This window comes from Saimiri boliviensis, chromosome 1, assembly GCF_048565385.1.
Source record: "Saimiri boliviensis isolate mSaiBol1 chromosome 1, mSaiBol1.pri, whole genome shotgun sequence".
NCBI classification, from domain to species: Eukaryota; Metazoa; Chordata; class Mammalia; order Primates; family Cebidae; genus Saimiri; species Saimiri boliviensis.
In genome coordinates this window covers 212,229,319-212,251,733 of record NC_133449.1, presented here as the reverse complement: position 1 = coordinate 212,251,733, position 22,415 = coordinate 212,229,319, and the positions used below count along the sequence as shown (strand labels likewise).

Below are 22,415 nucleotides of genomic sequence, written 5' to 3'. Positions count from 1 at the left end.
AAGTCACGGGCTGGAGCTGAAAGTTGCAATCCTCTAATTAAGGCAAAGTTGCTTCATATTGTTTAATTTCTATGTGTTTGTATCATTTCCAAAATTCCTCGTTATTGATTTCTAATTTTATTCCATTGTAATCAGAGAAGATACATGATATAATTTCATTTTTTTTTGAATTTTTTAAAGATGTGTTTTGTGGCCTAACACATGATTTATCCTTGAATGATTCATGTGCTGAGGAAAATAATGTGTATTTTGCAGCTGTTGGATGAAATGTTCTGTATCTATTAGATCCATTTGGCCTATAGTGCAGATTAAGTCTGATATTTCTTTGTTAATTTTCTATCTGGACCATCTGTCCAATGCTGAAAGCATTTCTGCTTGATTATTTTTAATTATTTCAATCTCTGTGTTAAATTTACCTGATAGAATTCTGAATTACTTCTGTTTTCTTTTTTGCTGATTTTCCTCAAAACAGCTGTTTTGAATTCTCTGTCTGAAAGATATATCTCTATCCCTCTAGGATTGGTCCTTGGTGCCTTATTCTGTTTGTTTGGTGGATTCTTGTTTTCCTGAATGGTTTTGATGCTTGTGGATGTTTGTTGATGTCTAGCTGTGAGATTTAGGTATTTACTATAATCTTCACTGTCTGGGCTTGTTTGTACCTGTGCTTCTTGGGAAGGCTTTCCAGGTATTCGAATGGATTTAGTTGTCATAATTTAAGTTTTTGGTCACTGTAGCCATATCCGCATTAGGGGGTACCCCAAGTCAGTAATGCTGTGGGTCTTGCAGATTCATCAACGTGCCACCTTGGTGGTCCTGGATGAGATCCAGAAGAATTCTCTATATTACCAGGTCAGACTTAATTCTCTTCCCTTATTTTCTCCCAAATAAATGGAATCTCTTTGTGTTGAGCTGCCTGGAACTGGGGGAAGGGTGACACCAACACTTCTGTGGCCACTGCCACTGGGAAAGTGCTATGTCAGATCTGAAGCTAACCCAGCACTGGGTCTTGCCCAAGGCCTTTGGTAACCACTGCCTGACCATTGCCTATGTTCACTTAAGACCGTAAGACCCTAAAATCAGTCACCTTCCATTCAGGGTGGCAGAATTCCTTATGGCCCCAGGCAGGCCCACAGATACCATCTGGGAACCAGGACCTGGAGTCGGAAACCTTAGTAATCTACCTGGTGCTCTATTCTACTGTGGCTGAGCTGGCACCCAAGACACAGACTAAGTTCTTCCCACTCTTCCCTTCCTTTTCCACAAGCAGAGTAGTCTCTCCCTATGGCCACCACCACCCCAGGCCCATCGTGAGAACCACCCGGCTACTACTTATGTTCACTCAAGGCCTAAGGGTTCTTCAGTCAGCTTGTGTTGAATGCTGGCAGGCCTGGGACTCTTCCTTCAGGGCAGTGGGCTCCCCTCTGGTGCAGGGAAGGTCCATAAATGCTGTCTAAGAGCCAATGCCTGGGATCAGGCACTCCGCTGTGGCTGAGCTGGTACCTATAGCGCAAGACAAAGTCCCATTTACTCTTCCCTCTCCTTTTTTTCAAGGAGGAGCCTCTCTCTGTAGGCACTGCAGCTGGGAATACACAGGGTCATACCTGAAGCCAGCACATCTCTGAGTTGCACCCAAGGCCCATGGTGAGTACTGCCTGGCTATCACTGCTGACTTAGGGCTCAAAAGCTCTTTAGTCTGCAAGTGATGAATCCTGTCCAGACTGGGTCCTTCCTTTCAAGGAAGTGGGTTCCCTTCTGGCCCAGGGTGTGTCTAGAAATGTTGTCCAGGAGGTAGGGCCTGGAGTGGGGGCCTCAGGACTCTGCCTTTTGCCCTATGCACTATGGCTGAGCTGGTATCCAAGTGGCAAAAAAAAAGTCCTCTCTACTTTTCCTCTCCTTTCCTTAAAAGGAAGTAATCTCTCCTGAAGCTGCAAGGTGTGCTATGTGGGATTGAGTGAAAGGTGGCACAGATACTCCTTTGGCCAGCCTGGTTGCTATCTCACTAAGTCATGCGTCTTCCAAGTCCACTGGTTCTGAATCCAGCCCAGCACCAAGACTTGTCTAGAAATTGCAGTCTTTCTGGCCTAGACTGCCTTTCAAGCTTATTTAGGACCCCAGAGCACTTCAGCTTGTGGTGGCATGGGTGGCGAAATTCAGGTTCTGACCACTGGGATAAATTATTTATCTGGCTGGGGCTGCTCTAAATGTTCCCTCCATGGGCACTGGGTTCTACCTGGTGTTGCTTTCTGCTGTGACAGGGCAGCACCGAGTTTTAACGCAGTCCCACAATCACTGTACTCTTCATCCCCCAAGTGCACATTCTCTCGACACACCATGTGGCTGCTGCCAAGGGGTGGGGGAGTGGTGGTATCAGCAATTCAAGATGTTTTTTCCTACCCTATTCAGTGCCTCTTTCAGTGATAGTAAGTTAAAACCAGGTACTGTGATCTCTCATCTGATTTTTGGTTCTTATGAAAGTGTTTTTAATATGGACTATTCAATTTGGTGTTCCTGTGGGGAGGATGATTGGTGAAGGTTTCTATTTGGTCACCTTGTTCGGTCTCTACTGCAAAATGTTATTTTTAATGTGATTATTTACAATATTAAGGTAAAAGAAAAACTTAGGTTTTAAAATGTAACAACATAGACTTTGTGAATGACGAAGTTTTCTATAAAAGTATTGTAGCTTTGGAGTTGTCCCCATACTCGTACTCCTTACACAGTTGCATAAGATGGCTCCAGTACTTCATAAAGTAAACTAAGAGCAAATTAGGATATGATCTGATGCTCTCTAGGGAGATGTTCTGAGGAGAGAGGGATAAAGAAGACTGAACATGGCAAACTGTAGCCCACCCACAGCGTTGAATTTGTGGCAGTGAAATAAACCTACACTTCAGAAAGTGCTCTGAGAATGTAACATAACTCATTCCTCTATCCTTTGTAAGTAGCAACCTGGAGGGCAGCATCAGGCAGAGCTTTTTAATTAGGCAGTTATGTATTTTGTCAGAAAATGTACTAAGCAGTTGGCTAAAAGTGATTATCTTGAGCTGTACTAACTCTGATTAGTATGAATTAAACATCTATGGTTCTGCAGAAAGCTTGAAGATGGCCAGCTACATGCCAAACCACAGACCGATGGCTACCAATACACAAAGTTAGTATAAATATAAAACACATAGTTTGTAGAAAAAGTTTATTTAATGGGGACAGTAAGACTATGCAAGATGGTTACTAGAAAAACCTCTTTCAGTCTGGATAAATACACAACAAAGGATCGGAGTTGAAATATCAGTGACCTTTATAATAAGAAAGGTGATCAGCCTGTGGAATTTTCCTTTTGGTAACCTTAAGAAGTCATTTTAGTAGTACTAACCATATAGTATATGTGAGGCACTGTAATAAATGCTTTGCAAGTGGTACCTCATTTAGTCTTCATGAGTCTGAGGTAGGTACTATTAAATGTCCCTATTTTACAAGTAAAAACATTGAGGTTAGCAATGTTTTGAAGTGTAGAACCAGGATCTAAATCTGGAACTCCTAAGCAAAAAAAGTGTTTTAATAATCAAAATATACAGCTTTACTAGCTTTACTACATTAGTCAAATTTAAAATTTGTTTTTGTACATTGTTCACTATGCATGTTTCAAAATGTAAGGATGATAGCTTGTCTGTTAGGACAAACTCTCTAACTTCTAATTGACAGCTAGCCAAACACATCTTCAAAAAATAACTGTTATAATTATACCTTAGTTTTTGACAACCAAAACTTCACATCCAGAAAAAACTAAACAGATCATTTATTAGTAAATCTTTAATAGCTAGCACTAATCTTTGCCCAAATGAGGTAAGGCCTCCATTTCTGATTGGAATAATTTATTCTTTGGCCCACATAAAATCTTAGGCTACTGAAGATAAATATCATGTTTGTCTTCTGAGTTTATTAACAGTAACGAGTTTTTTTATGTCGTAGGTACTCTAAAAGTCAACTGACTCAACTAGGTAAAGCTGAGGAGGATAAGGTTTTAGTCCCGATTTGCATTCAACACTGAATATAAATGATTCTAAAAGAAACATTAGGTGGTTCTATTAAGCTGTTTTCAACATTATATTATAAAAATGCTTTAAAGTTGAGAGATTATAAAAAATGGATATCTCAATTCAAAGATATATCTAAAGTGCAAAGCAGGCCTATTTAAATATTTCCAAAACTAGTGTAACTTTCAAGGGAATTGGAATTGGCATTTTCTAGCCACTATATCTTTCCAATTTATTAGATAATGACCGGTCTTGCAAGTAGCTAGTAGAGTTAATTTGGCAAAGGTGAAAAGGAATCTGCTCTCTTTATCAATCTTGGAAAAGTCTGTGCTATATTTCCTCTGGTAGCACATAATCAGGGATGGAAGTAATCCTGTTTGGTGATTATGGGGTGATATTGCCATCTAGTGACCATTTATCGCTGCAAGTGATCTCCTTTTTCTGAGTTAGGCGCTAATGAAGAAATAATAATCACTTAAACACTCAAATTTACGTCTCACTAAATTACAAAGTCCTTGAGGAAGGGATCATGGCTACTTATTTGCTTTCCTGCAAGTATTTGTTAACATTAACATGAGAACATGTTCTGGACCCACTTACATAAGCATATGAGAAAGAATGTTTCATTCCTCATCCCCGCCACCTTCCCCCGCCCCTAACTCTTCTGCTACTCAGGCCTGCTTAGAAGCTGCCAACTGTAAAAATTGTGGTGGGACTATCTCAAGTAAGTTTCTGTTTTCATGACCACATTACCAATGTAAGTGGCACAACACAGATGATTAATTAATCAAGTAATTAAGTAAATTATGCATTACTGGCTTATCTTTACTTAAAAAAAACAAGGCAGCGAATTCCTCCAGTTGCCAAATAAAATCCCACAAAGTTGTCAGAATTTCAGAAACATCAATATAATTATTCTAATAGCTATATTTTATTGAATGCTTATAATGTGCTAAACATTGTTCTAATTGCTATATGTGCACTGTATCATATAATCCTCAAAACGAAGGAGTTATAAATCTAATTTTAACAGTACGAAAACAGGCAGAGTAGAAAAAAGAGAAATATGACTTGTTTAGGGTTACTTCTACTAGAGTAGGTAGAAAGGCTAGAATCTGAAACCAAGTAATCTACCCATTTTTGGTAGAAAACAGAAAATAACAAAAATGTTGATATTTAGATTTTTAAAAATATGCAAATATCTCAGTTATTTAACTTTAGTTACCTGAATTAGTTTGAAAAATGGATTGCTTTGGCAGATAATTATTCCTTGCAAGACACATACTGAATGACACAAATTTATAGATGAGTTTATTTATCTATTTGTTAATACATAATGGCCTTGGCCCAAAAAAGACTAATTCGGGCTAAAAAAGGAATTACAGTAACTTCAAAAAATATATTAAACATATCCAAGATCCTAAAATATATTATTCTCCCCAAAAGCTAGCTGCTTCCAAACTTGATTTGATATTTTGCATGTTTTCCCTACGTTGCTTGGTAAATATACTTGCTTCTCCTTTCTGCAGTCGATGTCTGACAGCTGATTTTTGCTGTTTTGTCAACTGACGTTTCACCTTCTGTTTCACCAGTTCCTGGAAAGATTTCTTAAATTAGTATTACTGATAATGAACCATTTCAAAAAGTACACTGCTAATACCTTTTATATTTGTATGTTGACAGCATGAATTTTTAAGATTCCAAATACTGACAGTACTATATAGAATCTGTTATATAGGAGAAGTTAAATTCCAAACAGAAACAGATTATATAGCAGAAAATACAGTGTATAGGCAGAATTTTCAAAAAACTACCATAGTGCCACCTAGTGTGCATCATAAAAACTGATGAAAAAACGAGATGAAAACTTGATTGTTCCTCTGCTTTTTAGGTTAAAAGTGGGCTTTTTGAGCCGGGCGCGGTGGCTCAAGCCTGTAATCCCAGTACTTTGGGAGGCTGAGGCGGGTGGATCACGAGGTCGAGAGATCGAGACCATCCTGGTCAACATGGTGAAACCCCGTCTCTACTAAAAATACAAAAAATTAGCTGGGCATGGTGGCACGTGCCTGTAATCCCCGCTACTCAGGAGGCTGAGGCAGGAGAATTGCCTGAACCCAGGAGGCGGAGGTTGCGGTGAGCCGAGATCGCGCCATTGCACTCCAGCCTGGGTAACAAGAGTGAAACTCCGTCTCAAAAAAAAAAAAAAAAAAAAAAAAAAGTGGGCTTTTTGAATAGATTTTGTAATAGAAAATTATTTTTGAAAGTATTCAGTATTGCTCAATATATCCAAGAATGACTTCACAATTTCAGTTGTAGAAATGACCTGATGGTGGCAATCACCCATGAAAAAGGCTTCATACATCATAAATTCAAGTTACTTATTAGTTAAGATGCACTGTGCATGTCAAATGACTTACAAGATGAATAAGGAATGTGAAATATTCAGTTCATAATGATCTTTTCTTTCCCTGAAGCACTACAGTCTGTTATTTAATAACTGTATATAACCTTGTATCATCCAATGTGTTTCCTAAAAAATATAGCTACGAAATGCTGCAAAGCCAGGAACAAGGGTCTTGTTTTTTTGGAGACAGGGTCTCGCTCTGTTGCCCAGGTTGGAATGCAATAGCGGGAACACAGTTCATGGTGGCTGCAGTCTCCTGAGCTCAAGTCATCTTTCTGCCTCAGCTTCCTTAGTAGCTGGGACCACAGGTGTACACCACTATACTTGGCTAATTTTGAAGTTTTTTGTAGACAGAGGTCTTGCTATGTTGCCCAGGCTGGTCTGGAACATCATTGGCTGGGCGCTGTGGCTCATGCCTGTAATCCCAGCACTTTGGGAGGCTGAGACAGGCTAATCACCCAAGGTCAGGAGTTCAAGACCAGCCTGGCCAATGTGGTGAAACCCCGTCTACTAACAATACAAAGATAAGCCAGGCGTGGTGGTGGGTGCCTGTAATTCGAGCTACTCAGGATGCTGGGGCAGGAGAATCACTTGAACCCAGGAGGCGGAGGATGCAGTAAGCTGGGATCATACCACTGCACTAGAGCTTGGGTGATGAGCGAAACTCCATCTCAGAAACAAAAACCAGTAACAAAACATTTTATACCATTAACATGTAAGGTCCAAGTGTCTGAGACTGTCTTAAGCACCTTATAATCCTCACAGTGACCGAGCTCATTAATCTTCAGTTCATATGAAGAATGCCTCATCCATCTCAAACCTGATTATTTTATCGAGAGACCTACATTAAGTTTTTGAAAGTCATCAGTTCGGATTGTAAGGGAAAATTATTTGAAATTTAGTCAACAGGCTGCCTAAAATCAGGACAATTGAAAAGGAAGGTATTTTGAGTTTTAACAACAAAAAGTCATTTGGCCTTCATTTTATAGATAATGGTGAAAGGATTCAACTCTGCCACATCCTTTGAGAAACAATCACTTATTAGAATCAAATCAAGTACTGGTTTCAAGACTAAAGTCAAAAAGCAATCAACAGAAGTCTGTACCTGAAAAGCATGCATTGTTTGTTTAATCACAGTAGTGATCTAATAAACATTCAGTATCTGTTGAATGACCTACTTACCGGAGGAATTGTTGAACAGCTTACAACACTGCCTAAAGAAGTGATACTCAGAGTTCTTTTTCTATACTGATTAATAGCTCCCATATTTTCTTCATCTCTAAAATTAAAAAACCCACAATTTAGTTAATTTGTATAATGTGATGAATCCTGTTTAATTTATATTATTTTTTTGCATACAGAACTGAAGACATAACATACTTCAGAAAGATTATATTTCAAAATTTCTGTGAAGATAAAACTACCTACTGGTAAGTTCTGTATATTAACAATTTGTATTTTCCCGCATTCTGATAGTCACTATCAACATTTCAAAATAGTAGAATGCTTTAGCCATGGAAATCTATCACCTTCCCATAACTCATCTTCCCTTTTCTAATAATTCTTTCCTTTTCTTTCACTGAACTATAGAAATAATGTCTCTCCCAATCTAAATTTTTGAGACTCTCTCCAATTTCACAAACAACATAAGATAATTTTATCTTTAGGAAACAGACAGTACTCATTTTAGTCAGCTCTGCTAAGGTAGGAAAAACTGCAACCTAGAGACTAATGCTTTCGCATGGCTCAAAGTTTCAATATATGCAATGTATAAAAACTCAGACAGTATTAACTCCTAACAATTAATATTTTTCAGCAACATCTGCTGTTCTGCTTTTACTCTGAATAAAAGTTTTGCTCAGCATGTATCCAGAGAGAACAAAATTATTGTTCCCATTCTGAATTTAAAAGACCATTTAATCCTATGCAGGTTTTTTTCTATCACTGTGGTTAATTTTATATGTTAACTTGACTGGACCACAGGGTGCCAGATATTTGGTTAAACATTAAGCTGGGTGTGTCTTTGAGGGTGTTTCTGAATCAGTAAACTGAGTATAGCAGATTGCCCTCCCAAGTGTTGGTGGACCTCATCCAACCCATTGAAAGCCTGATCAGAACCAAAAGGCAAAGTAAGAGAGAATTCACTCCCTGGGACATGGGTCCTCTCCTTTTTTGGATTGGACTGGAATTTACATTATTAACTCTTCTGGTTCTCAGCCCTTTGGATTTGGAACATATTCTGTCTGGGACTTCTCAGCCTCCATAACTCCATGGGCTAATTCCTTATAATAAATCTCCTATTTATTCTATTTCTCTGAAGAACCCAGACTAATACACTTACTCAAAATCCTGACCCTCTGTCAGTCCCAACTCTTAAGCTTCTGATTAAGTTTTCCAAGTTTATTATTCAAATTGCAGTAGCCCTGTTACACAGATAACAGAGCTACATGAAAAAGGAACAAAACTCTCAGGTTTTGCTTCATGAATAAAACTGTAAAGATAAAGGAAGGCTTAAGATAAAAGCCCAGGCCGGGCGCTGTGGCTCACGCCTGTAATCCCAGCACTTTGGGAGGCCGAGGCGGGTGGATCACGAGGTCAAGAGATCGAGACCATCCTGGTCAACATGGTGAAACCCCGTCTCTACTAAGAATACAAAAATTAGCTGGGCATGGTGGCACATGCCTGTAGTCCCAGCTACTAGGGAGGCTGAGGCAGGAGAATTGCCTGAACCCAGGAGGCGGAGGTTGCGGTGAGCCGAGATCGCGCCATTGCACTCCAGCCTGGGTAACAAGAGTGAAACTCCGTCTCAAAAAAAAAAAAAAAAAAAAAGATACAAGCCCAAACATGTATTGAAAAATGTTCAATAAATTGCTGATCTAATTTTGTCATATTACTATTTTGAATAAAACGAATATTTCATTAAACTAGTTTGATTCTGAATATGCTATCCCAAATCCAAAAGTTAAGTTTTAGTTTGCTAATCTAAGCTGAGCTTAGTATTTGCCAAAAAAAAAAAAAAAAAAAAAAAATTCTTAAAAGAAAACATCACTACCTAACTTTATACATAAACTAAGAACTGAAGGCTCAAGGTTCTAGGGAAAACACACTGCAGATGTTTCATGTAGAAAGTAATAAAAACATTTATTGCATGTTTTAATTTTTACATGCCTTTATATAAATCAAACACATCAGATGTGTAATTAGGAAAATATGAGGAATAACCCATCCATCTAAAACCTGATCAATGTATCCAGGGACCTACATTAATTTGAAAGTCATCAGTTTTTTCTTTTTTTTTTTTTTTGGAGACAGAGTTCTTTGCTCTTGTCACCCAGGCTGTAGTGCAGTGGTGCCATCTCGGCTCACTGCAAACTCTGACTCCCAAGTTCAAGTGATTTTCCTGCCTCAGCCTTCCACGTAGCTGGGATTATAGGCACACACCACCACACCTGGCTAATTTATGTATTTTTAGTAGAGACAAGGGTTTTGCCATGTTGGCCAGGCTGGTCTCCAACTCCTGACTTCAGGTATAGGCCCTCAGGCCTGCCTCCCAATGTGCTGAGATTACAGGCATAAGCCAACACACCTGGCCATCAGTTTGTATTTTAAAGCAGAATTACTTGAAATTTAGTTAATAGGCTACCTAGAATCAGGTCAATTGAAAAGGAAGCTATTTTGAGTTTTTAACAAAAAATTATTTGGCTTTCATTTTACACATAAAGATGGAAGAATACAATTCTGCCACATCATTTGAAAAAAAAATTCATGTACTAGAATCTAAGAAGGTATCAGTCGCAAGGCTAAAGTTAAAAAGAAATCAAACCCAGCGCAGTGGCTCACGCCTATAATCCCAGCACTTTGGGAAGCTTGAGGCAGGCAGATCATGAGGTCAAGAAATTGAGACCATCCTGGCCAACATGGTGAAACCCTATCTCTACTAAAAATATAAAAATCAGCTGGGCGTGGTGGCAGATGCCTGCGGTCCCACAGCTACTTGGGAGACTGAGGCAGAAGAATCACTTGAACCTGGGAGGCACAGGTTTCAGTGAGCTGAGATGGTATCAATGCACTCCAGCCTGGTGACAGTGAGACTCCAAAAAAAAAAAAAAGCAATCAGCAGAAGTCTATACCTGAAAGGCCTGAATTCTCTGTTTAATGATGACAAGGCAATTAGATAAGGGCATTCATCTTCATGCTCTTCGGAGCCAGCAGAGATTCGTCCTTGAACTGTCTGACCATCTTGCCCAGTGTAATTTTCAGTTCTGCTTTTCTCCTCGGAAAATTGAGTTACAGAGTTGTTTTCAACAATCTGCCCTTTTACTTCTTCTAAAGCTTGATGGAATTCATTCATTTCAAATCTCCGTGCATCAGCACTCTCTTCTGATAAACCATCTTCTTTTATTTGTCCAAGGTCTCCAGATGATCTGCAATCACAGCCCTCTGATTCATCTAGAGAGTTCTGTTCACTTTCATTTTCTGACCTACAAACCTCTGTTTTTTCTGCCACTTCTTCATCAGAAAATGAGAATTCAGATCCATCTTCTGTTGCAATATTTTTATGATCTGGACCTAATGGATGAAGCAGTTCATCATCTGCCTTCATTTCCTTTGTGTAGCCACTGGCAGAAACCTCCACATCAAGAGTTTCCTCCCTCCTAGAAAAAAAAAGGTGGCAAGCATTGAAAGAGAAAAAATGTTTACCTGAGAGGAGCAAATATCTACTATTCTGATAAATTATGATTCAAGTGAGTTTAATGGCTTATATGTTAAAAATAATTTTCTCTTTCCTTAATATAATATTTAAATGACACAGGTATATGTCATCTAAATATTACATTTAAATATTAAAAATATGAAAGGCATATATGCTGTCATTTTAAGAATAACTGAAAAATGACAATATAAATAAAAAGGTTATAAAAATCTCGGCTTATGTTATTAACTTTGTAAATTAACTTTGAAATGGGGCTAAAGATTTCCTTCAGATAATGCGACTCCTCCCATGTCAGAAAGTATCTTTTAAGTGTATAAATATGAGAAAACTGAACTTTGAGAATACACATATTATGTGTATTGAGAATCAATTAAAGATACCTCCTGCTTTCAATAAAGGAAAAACACAAATTTCAATAAACATTTGGTGTGATTCCTTATGAATGAGTTACTCACATAGCACCCAAAATAGAATTAAAAGTTCTTGAATTTATAAGAAATTGGATATGTTCCTTCCTAAAATTTAGTAGCAGTGCCTTTATGGACCAAGTGCAAGAATTTTCAAGTTTTTAAATTTCAGTTATGTACTACAGAGCAATGACATCTAGCAGTGATTATGTGTTAAAATTTGAAAATTTTTTTAGAAATACACAGACAAGATTAACTGTCCTATCATGTAAATCAATGGAGAGTACAAACCTGATATCCCTAAAGGTTGGAAAAAGCTCGCTTTCATAGCTGAAACGTTTCAAGAAGAAATCTCTAATGCATTTAACATCTCTGTCAAAGTACCTGCAAAAGTAAGGATCATTTACGATACAGCTTTTATTGCTCATCTTTTTTCTTATTAGCCAATGACAATTATCTTTATTAGTTAATGGTACTGCTGTTCCTTAAACAAGGAGATAAAAGATGTTACACAAAAGAAAAAAACATACAAATGAATTACCAGTGTGTTTGAAAAACTAAAATCCAAGGAAATCTCAAGGATACTAAGCTGTCAATGCTATGCAGTTCCTATGGTTAGGAAAGTCAAGGTTTTCTCATAGTTACTGGTATATAGTTAGATACACTAGGGAAAGACAAGTGTGAACCCCAGGCAGTAAGATTATGGACCTACGGTTTGGGGATAGGTTTCTACTTATCCTCTTTGTCCTGAGTCTGGCTATGCTTCCCAGCAGCAATACTCAATAGAACCCCTAGCAACTGAAAGAGCTGAAGATAAAAAGATATTAATATTAAATAAGTTTGGAGACTACTGAATTATGTTTATGTATCTTTGTTATATCCAGTAGCCAATTTGTAATAACACCCAAAGAATAAATGCTATAGCTTATAAAAATAATCTGAAGACAGGTTTATCTGGACCAAAAGTAGAATAGTTTCTGAATATCAGATTGCCTTTTTGGGCCACCATAAAGCAGCAAAAATGGATTCAATTCTGTAGATTTCCAGACAAGGAGAATAAGGACAGGATAACATGGAATTGACTATCTCTTTGTCAAAGATGAAGTTTGGAAATAGGAAGACAATACCTTTCCTCTTTGCTCACAGGGCACTCTGGGAAAGATACAAATACATTTTAAAAAGACTATTTTTATATGTTTACATCTCCCTATGAGACAGTAACTTCTAACGCGTATACAGGGCTTATTTCTCTCTCAATCTCTAGCACTTACCACAGCTCCTTGGCCCAAGTACTGTTCATAAAAACTGAAATTATATTACCATGTCTCCCCATAGAACGATGCCGCCTAAACCTAGAATGTCATAATCTGCCACACTCTGGTAGCTCCTAGATGTTCCTTTATTGTGTGACTATGTTATTCCTTATTAATAAAAATGGTGATTAGTCATCATCCAAAGAGTACTGACCACCCGAGTGCCAGGCATTAGTCTTTTAGTATTTTGTTGAAAACATTTTTAAAATTTATTTTCAAATGACATTTCTTTCTATAGCATATGTATACACATTTTCTGCTGGAAACCAGGATGAAGACAAACTTCACTTAACAGAACTACTTCAAGCTCAATCTCTGCAAGAATTAATATCTCTATTATATAACTGATACTAGTTGTTAGTTGAGGAAAAAGAAGTTTCTCATAAAGCTTGTAACAGAAATTTTAAAAATCCTTAGTTACACTCAGTTGAATCATGAACTACAAGCAAATAAAGAAAAAGGTCTTATTTCATGACTTGTCTGGTTTAAATAAATAACATGAAGAATATGATTATTACAGTATATAGTGATTCTGCTCTGTGTCAGAGATAAAGTTTGCTGTGAATTTTTTTTCTAACAGTAAAAGCTAAAAGTGACGAGATAATTATCATTGGTTTGACAACTGAGTCTAGTCCAAAACCACAACTTTTATTCAGATCTTTGAGATTACTGAGTTATGCTTGGTGAATCTCTCTTGGAGGCAATCATGGAACAGCAAGAAAAAGGGAAAGGCAAAAGTGGTTCTAGGGTTCCCTGCCTCATTCCCTACTTTTACCTATTTTAACAATTGGGCTTCCATCTAAAAGTCTGATTGAACAAAGGGTCCCATGGCTAAGACAATTTGACTTTTGAACACCTGTCAAATTACAACAGAGAAATTCAAATTCTTACAGGGAAAACTCTAGTAGTTAGATATACTTTGATAGAAAGAAAAGTTTTTATAACATTAACACTAGCCACTTCAAACCAGTTACTGACATAAATAATAGTATCACAAAATTGAAAAATTATGACTAAAAATTTTTTTTCTAGTAATAATTTTTGTTTGGATAGACCCAAACAAACACATTCACATCCAGAATCAATAACAGCATGTACGTACCACTCAGCATTGGGATGAGATGTCGAAACCATCTGCGGAAAATCAATCATGGTGATATGGTCATTTTCATCCAAAATGAGATTAAATTCATTAAAATCTCCATGAATCAGCCCATGATTTGCAAGTTTGACAATTAGTTCCATAGCTTCATCATATACTGATGCAGGATCTTCAACATGGTGTATCTGATATCTGAAAGTATTTTAAACATGAAAACAGATTATTTGTATTCGTTCATGGTTTTAATCAAAGTATGTATGCATGTGAACATATATGTTATTTCCATGCCCTGTCTCCCCAGTATTTTTTCTCATTCCCATCAGCACACAGATATATCTCCCATCTATTTTAAAAAAAAAAGCCATACTCTGCTTCAATTCTGTATCTTTTTTCCACTACCTTTTTTTGATCTTTACAGCCAAACTTGTCTACATGTGCTTTTTCCAATTTGTTTCCTCCCACTCTCTGATAAATCCATTTCAAACAGGCTTTCATCCACCTTATTTCAGTGAAATAGCCCTTGTTGAGACTACCAATGACTTCAGTGTTGCTAAATTCAGAGGTCAATTCTTAGTCCTCATCATAGGTGGTCTGTCAGTTGACCTCTTTGAAACATTCTCTTCACTTAACTCTTGGGACACCATTCTCTCTAGGTTTTCTTTCTTCCTTCCTCATAGATCATACCTTCTTGGTCTTGTCTTTTAGTATTTCATTTTCTTCCTTTACCTCTAAATTCTGGAATTCCTCAAAGGTCAAGCCTACGACCTTCTATTTTCTCTTATTTGGACTCATTTTTGGTGATCTTATCTAGGCTAATGGTTTAAATATCATATATACACTGATTTTAACCTAGACTTCTCGAACTCCCAGGCATCTCAAACTTACCATGTCCAAAATGGAATCTCTGATTCTGTCCCACCCTCCAATTCCTCCAAAATGCACTTCCGGTAGCTCTCCTGTTTCTGTACATGGTAGCTTTCTCCCTCCAGTTAATTTGCTACTCAGGCCAAAAACCTTGGTGCCACCATTGACTCATCCCTTCCTTCACATCCATATCCAATCCCAAATCATGTTGGTTCTACCTGCAGAACACTTTCAGAATCTGGCCACTTTTCATCACCTTCATAACTATCACTGTAATCAGAAACACAGCTATTTCTTGCCCAGATTATGATAATAGCCTCCTAACTTGTCTTCCTAATTCTGTCTTTGTCTCCCCAGAGTCTATTAATTCAGCAGGCAGAGTGATCCTCTTACAACACTGAGATCACTGACTGATGAGATCACCTCTTCTCTGCTCAAAATATTCCCACTCCAATGACTTCTAATCTGAATCAAAATTTGATAAGGTTTTACCTTATCAGTGAGACTTTTCCTGACCACTCTACATAAGAGTAGTCTCCCATCCCCAGTAAGTACTTCCTTTCTCCCTTACTCTGCTTTATTTTTATCCATAGTGCTTACTAACAACTGATATACATTTCCTTTAGTTAGTCCATATTGTCAGAATAAAACTGAGATTTTAATTTGTCTTTGAGTCTTTTCCTTTAAATCAATTTCTAACTTCCCAGAGACAATATTTCATTAACTAAAAAAATTTTTATTATAAACCCTGAAATTTAAATTTATTTCTCAGAATACATGGCTTTAAGAATAATGAATACTTACAGTGGATAACCATTTATGAGTTCCATGACCACTGCATGACGATTGTAATCAACTGGCTTTGGAACTGGAAATTTTCTCTCATACAGTGCCTAAAACATAGCAAAACAGGTGTAAGCTAATGAAGAGGTCATTACTCTTTAAAGAAAAATAAAAGTAAACACACCTTTCTACACCAACAAGAAAAACATACAATCGTTTATAAAATTATAGTTAACACAGGGTTACTTATGCATAACTTATTTATTCACTGTGCAGAATAAGCCATACACAAAAAAATTTTAAACAAAAATTTGACTTCACTTTTCTGCCAAAAATGAACATTTACAAAATTGAGTATTAAAAAGTTTCTAAATACTCTACAATTAGTGTTAAAAAGCACCCAAGAAGCTGGGATTACAGGTGCCCACCACCACGCCTGGCTAATTTTTTTATTTTTAGTAGAGATGGGATTTCACCTCGTTGGCCAGGCTCGTCTCTATTACGTCTAGTAATCTGCCTGCCTCAGCCTCCCAAAGTGCTGGTATTACAGGCATGAGCCACTGCTCCCAGCCAATTTTTACCATTTTTAATATTCAGGTAAGTCTATAAATGACGTTTGTTCCATTACGTGAAATGAAAAATTAGCCAACTTATCTGAGACACTAAGGTTTCCATGGATGGTATTTACTTCGTGTTTTCAATTAGAAACAGATATATATATATATATATATATATATATATATATATATGCCCACACATAAATATTTGTGAGGTAACAGCATCATTAACTATTTATGGTTCTTCCATCTTGTCAATATTATAGAATGTGTTGCCCTTATGCATTAATAACAATTTAAAATACCTTAACATAGAAGGGAATCACTTAAAAGAGCCCAAATAATCAACAGAATTATTTAGGGACTGAGTCTGTCTGTAGGCATTGAGTCTGAGGTTAGAGAGAGGGAGCAACAGAATCATACCTGACATTAAGGCCTTTGAGACACATGTATTATTTGGCTAAAACATGCATGACTATAAAATAAATACCTTCATATAGGCAAATTCCTTCATGGCAGAGAGACGAGATAAATAAAGCCAAGAAACATTATGCCTATGTTTATGATAATCACGTTTGTTTTTCAGATTTCGAAACGAGGTTCTTCCTAGTCTGTGAAGCTTTAATGCAAATTGCTGTCCTTCTTCATTTGCAACAATGTAAATATCTAGACACAGGATTTCAAAAAAAAATTATTATTACACGTTTATTCCAATCACGCAAAACAATTCTAACTTTGTCTAATTTTATTTGTATCAAAAATGTCATTTTTCCTAATAAAGGCTGAATATCCCTTTTCTAAAACTTTTGGACCAGGAGTGTTCTGAATTTGGGAATATTTGGACACAAAGAGTGAGATATCTTGGAAGTTATTAGAAGAAAATTCCTGGTATAAATACATTTTCAGTGACAGACTTTCAGAAAAAATAATAACCTACTAATTAAGGACACCTTCTGATTTGTATTGCTTCCAACCAACTTTCCAATTTACTGTTTAGCTGAAAAAAAGGGAATATTAAAAGAAAATATGCTTTCTGAAGGGAAAACATAAATTAAAGCAAAGCAAATACTTTCCACAGTACTATCAGCACTTACCTGATTCTTTGCCAACACCCATCTGGTTTCCAACAGACTCAACTACTTGCCTAGAAGAAAGTGTTTTCAAAGCTAGGTAATCATATCCTGCATTTGTCAACCGGTAGCCCTGGACAGCTACACAAAATCAAAGGAGAAAAACCATATTTCAGTTATACTATATAACCAAGTCACATAAGTTCAACTCAAAAGAAAGATTTAACAATGGAAAATCTTTATTGGAAGACTCGGGCTCACAAACTTCCAATTTCTTCCTATAATTTGAATTTCTTCTCCAGTGTACTGTTAATTAAAGTGTGACCTACAGACTGAGGTCTATACGTGTTTGTGATGAAATAAAAGGAGGCATTTAAGTTCAATTTTTATATTAATTTGACCTAGAATTTATGTCTGATTTTGTATATCTGTTATCCATTTCATTTTTCTAGTATTTTTATTTTATAAAAGGATCTGTGATACATTGGAAAAAATGAATCCCTAACCACAGATGGTCTAAGAAGTAATTCTCTAGAGTATGACGGCTGATTGTATTTTCCAAAGATGGTAGCCACAATCTCTCTCTCCTACATGCTTTTCTGCAGTACCTACACGCTCTTCTGCAGTTCTGCGGTACCTGACATGTTCTTATTACTACTCTTTCTCCACTTCTTTTTGAGCTGGGAGTGTCCTGTGATTGTTTTGATTCATAGGATATGGCAGAAGTATGTTTTGTCAATTCTTCATATAATGCTTTACTAGTCTGGCAACTTCTACTCCTTGCCTTTTGAAACACTTGCTCTGGGGGAAAGCGACTACCTGAAAAAATCACAAATGGTGCCTCAAAATACTTACTTTTGGTACGCTCCCAAACTATGAATTTGTATTTCACTAATTACCTGAAAAATCACAAATGATGTCTCAAAATACTTACTTTTGGTACGCTCCCAAGCTATGAGTTTATGTTTCACTAATTCTCTTAAAACTTTATTACAGCCACCATGTTTAAGGCTGGCTATAGAAGCAATCAAACTGCCAGGAACAATTTCATGGTTCTTCATGCCCATTTCAACCTGAAATTAAGGGAATCATTATGTAATCATAATCAACACAAAACTTCATCTATCAAAACCCCGCTAAGAAATTAACTTCTCCTTGAAACTTTCCTTACTATGCCATTCTCCAAATATTTCTGAGACATAATCACTTCCATCTCTGAAAACTATTTTAAAATTGAAATTTGAGATATAATCACTGCTATTTATACTGTCTTTCCATTTCAAGAATAGGAATTTTGAGTGCTAGACATACTGATAATCTTTGGGAAATGATAAAATATTTGATAGCATCTAAACATTTGTCGTTAAAAACTACAGATATGCAAGTATTTATTAAGCAGGTATTTAATGAGAAAGTACTACATGCAGGCATTGCAGAGGATTACTATCTATCTATCTATCTATCTATCTATCTATATACATATATAAAAATAAGACATTTTTTACCCCTGAGGAATTTTTACCTCATGATGGAAATGTTTGAAAATGGTATACATCTAAGTTTATTAGAAGGTAAGAAGTGGTAAGTGCTTAAAAAGGTAGCTTAGGGCAAATGAATACTTCTAGCTGAGGGATCAGTTCCAAGGAAGATGCAAAACTAGAGACTGACTTTTAAAAGATGTGGGCATACAGAGAAAACAGACAAGGGGATATTAGTGAAAGAAAAAGATTTAAAAATGGCATATATGCAAGAAAGTACTGACCACAGAGAATAGCTCAGTACAGTGGCAGCTCAGATGGGACAGCACACAGAGTTCATGCAAAGGCAGCTGGAAGATATTTCTAGGATGCAGAAGGCATTGAAATGTAGACCAAATAATTTTATATTTTACCCCGAGGAAAGCAGGAAACTCTTGAAAATGTTTAGGCATGGAATACTCATAAACAGGATTATTTTAAGGACATTAATCTACTAGAAATATTCAAATTGGCTTAGAGATGGCAAAACCTGAGGGGGTACTCTAGAGAACTAGGACAGAAGTCCAGCTCAGAGGAAAGAGAAACCAGAATAGGGCAAGCGGTAGTGGTACTGGAAGGAATTAAAGATCTTTAGGAAGTATTACGGGAGAGCTTGGCAATTAGATGCCAAGGGTATGAAAGGTAAAGGTAAAGGGAAGGGTAAAGGGAATGAAAAGCCACAGCTGGAAGTGAAGAGGAAAAGGAAGTTTTAAGATCATACATACATATTTTTATAGAGTTTGGGAAAAGAGAAAGGGGGTAGAAAAAAACTGAATTTAGTCTGAGCACATAGAACCAAGTAAAAACGTTCGAAGAAAAATTGGAAAGGGGTCTGCACTTAGGAATGAAGTTGTAATTAGAAGGAAAAATAATCAATTATTTTACAGAGGTGAGAGTTGAAGACATGAAGTGGGTGCAATCACTGGGCAAGAGATAATAGAAGAAAAAGGAATGCTACGGAGAATTCTGGGGCAAGTTCATATTGAAAGCCAAGGGCAGCTAGTCTAACAATGATTATTGATATAGGGGGAGCCAAAAAGGGAAGAGACGCCCAAGGAAGGGTTCCAACACTGGTGAGATGCAAATGAGACTGGAATGTTATATTTAATGACTAAGTCATTTCTTGGTGAGCTTTAAAAATAATTTAAATATTGCAGAGCCAATGTTTTGCAAGATAAATCTGGCATCATTTTGATGTCTCACCAAAACCTTAACTTTTAAATTTAACTTATTTTCTATGCTTTGTCTCTGCCTCCTCCATCCTGTAACACTCTTACTGTTGACCCCTACTTCTTCAGAGGGGTTAAGGAATGCATGTGCTGAGGAAGCAGAAAAAGAAGGTATCTTTCAGAGGTGAGAAGTTTCATAAGGGAAGTCTAATTGATTAGTAGAATCTACATGAGGAGAAAGTAAAGTGTGTTCCAAATTTCACACTGGCTTTGCATTTGATAGTTTAATCCGTAAGTGTTATTTAATTAAAAAAATACATAATACAAGTCAGTGTGACTCGTATCACATATCCTATTACATAATTACGTAACATACGTCGTCCTTATCGTGGGGTTCACCCCTTACCAAAAGATAACGGCTCCTAAATAAATGTACTGTTTTATTGTACAAATGTCTAGATCTATGTATTAATTTCTGGGCCTTAAGACTAAGGCCATAAAATCATATTTTGTTACTCCCCTGATTAAAAACATTCAGTGGTTATTCCCATACTCTTTTACCAAGCCTGCAAGGCTCTGTAGTACATAATCTGACTCTCACATTTTCCAGCTACATCTCCAACCATTAGTGTCTCACTTTGCTCCAGCCACAATGGCCTTTCCTCTCTTCAACGACTTTCCTGTCTTAGGGAATTTGCACTTATTGCTCCTTTTTCCTCTGCCTCCAACTCTTTCCAAGGACTTCACCGGGCTGTCTCCTCACACAACTCCTATTATTCTCCCATTCATTCTTTCAATTACCGAATATTTATTCATTGTCTACCAAAGGCCAATAACTTGTGCCCCTCCTCTCCCGTAATACTTCCTAAAGATATGTATGCTTCCTATTCCATTATCCTTTATCACCTTCATAGCGCTTATCCATTACCCTACTTATTCGTTTACTTGATGATCTGTGTCTCTCTCCACTTGTCCGTTTTGTACCTCGTTGAACCTCCTAATGTTGCTACTAAAAACCCGACAAATACGTGTTGATTGAATCAATCAGAAAGACTGCTAGTCGACTGAATCTACTAGGGAAGTCAATATTACCAAATCTCAGGAGGAACCTTAAACTTTTCACAGCTGGTAGGAAACTCAGGATCAGAGAAGTCTCCAGGCCACAAAGATGCAAGCATTTCTCTTAAGTACAAGGCGAACAGCAGCAGAAAAGAAGAAAATCATTAGAAGAAGGGGCCTTTGCTCTGTTTGGGGTTAGGTAAGCTTCCAAACAGCTTTTTAAAAATCCAACTCTGATGCTCTGTTCTCCATTCCCAACTTCTGCCACGTCCAGGATCCCAGAGAGGGCCTGCTCAGATTCCGGAAAACTTCGAGGAACAGGAAGAACACAGTGGGAAGGGACAAAGAGAACAGGAACGGCGGATTCCTTACCGCGGTCAAGACCCTGAAGTCATCTCGGCTCATGTAACGCAACTTGGCCACATTCACCTTCCCCATGGCTGCCTCAGTCGGGACCTAGACGCCTTTCACACGACAGCCGGAAAGCGCAGAGCACGTCGCTATTCCGGCCTCTGACGCACTTTACAGTTGTCGAACGGCTCGCGCATGCGCTGCATCTTATTCTAGGTCCTTGTTAATAGCTAGAAGCGCTAATCTCCTTGGTGTAGGAAAGTAAAACTACTTGTACGTCTTATGAAGCATATAGCATAGAACAAGGGAGTATTTTATTTTTGCGAAATTTTTGCGTTGTGGCTGTGTTGGCGGAGTGTAGATGTTCTCCACAATATGCATTTTTTCCCCCACATCTGTCAGGACTTGCTGCCTGAAGGACGCGTGCCGCCTCACAAAGCGGTGACTTAATGGGAGGAGCAAATTTTTCCCGCAAACAGGTAGTTTAGGCAAAGTGACTGCTAACCTGAGCCATAGTCCAGACAACCGAATCTATTAAAGAGGACTGTAATCACACAAGCACGGCCTCTACTCCTAATTGCGTCAGCTGCGGACAGCCCCGAAGCGGGTGGTTAATGGAACTCTCGGGCTTGCTAAGTACTTCTCTTAAGTGGTCCACGAGGCTTCGGAGTGCGCCTGCGCGGTTTGGGGGGCGGTGGAAGGTGAGACGTGGAGAGCGCCGCGGTCCTTACTCTCAGGGAAGTGGGCATTTTGATAGTTCAGCCTGGCCTGCGCGGGTAGGACTTTGAGGTCCCAAGAGCAATTGAACGATTTTAGAATAGTTACCCATGCTGGCTCTGCAACTCCGGAGTGGGACTGTAAGCTAGTTGTACCCCGACAAAGAGGATGACTATGATCTGCCCTGTGTTTCCAGGTAGGATAGTTAGTGCTCTGAAATCACAATGGAAAAGGAAAAACAGCCTTTTATTCCCTCTGTCTTCAAGCCTTTGGCTGCTTTTTACTTGAATGCAGGATGTCTTTGATTAACCATATTCAACCAATGAACATCTCCATTTAAATGAAATTTTTCTTGTT

The 22,415-nt window shown here is 37.6% G+C and overlaps 1 protein-coding gene across 2 annotated transcripts; it reads right to left on the bottom strand.

Annotated features, from left to right (window-relative positions):
• Window positions 1–4,237: 4,237 nt before the first annotated feature.
• On the bottom strand, window positions 4,238–21,519 carry RIOK2 (RIO kinase 2). 2 transcript variants are annotated; one of them, XM_003920727.2, is made up of 10 exons: window positions 21,363–21,519; window positions 18,180–18,318; window positions 17,270–17,386; window positions 16,666–16,841; window positions 15,640–15,728; window positions 13,972–14,163; window positions 11,848–11,940; window positions 10,566–11,090; window positions 7,618–7,714; window positions 4,238–5,626 (listed from the first exon to the last, which is right to left on the bottom strand). In XM_003920727.2, exons 1-10 carry the CDS (start codon window positions 21,426–21,428, stop codon window positions 5,462–5,464), a joined length of 1,659 nt encoding a protein of 552 aa, XP_003920776.1. In that variant the 5' UTR covers window positions 21,429–21,519; the 3' UTR covers window positions 4,238–5,461. The 2 variants fall into 2 exon arrangements, with proteins under 2 accessions (XP_003920776.1, XP_074239285.1); XM_074383184.1 differs by lacking the exons at window positions 18,180–18,318; window positions 21,363–21,519 and adding an exon at window positions 18,101–18,163.
• Between the last annotated feature and the right edge of the window lie 896 nt (window positions 21,520–22,415).

Coding starts and splice junctions, on each gene's coding strand:
- RIOK2 (XM_003920727.2), bottom strand. CDS start 21,428: ATGGGGAAGGTGAATGTGGCCAAGTTGCGTTACATGAGCCGAGATGAC. Junction 15,729..16,665: donor AGGAATTTGCCTATATGAAG/GTATTTATTTTA, acceptor GCTATGTTTTAG/GCACTGTATGAGAGAAAATT. Junction 11,941..13,971: donor TCTCATCCCAATGCTGAGTG/GTACGTACATGC, acceptor TTACTTTTGCAG/GTACTTTGACAGAGATGTTA.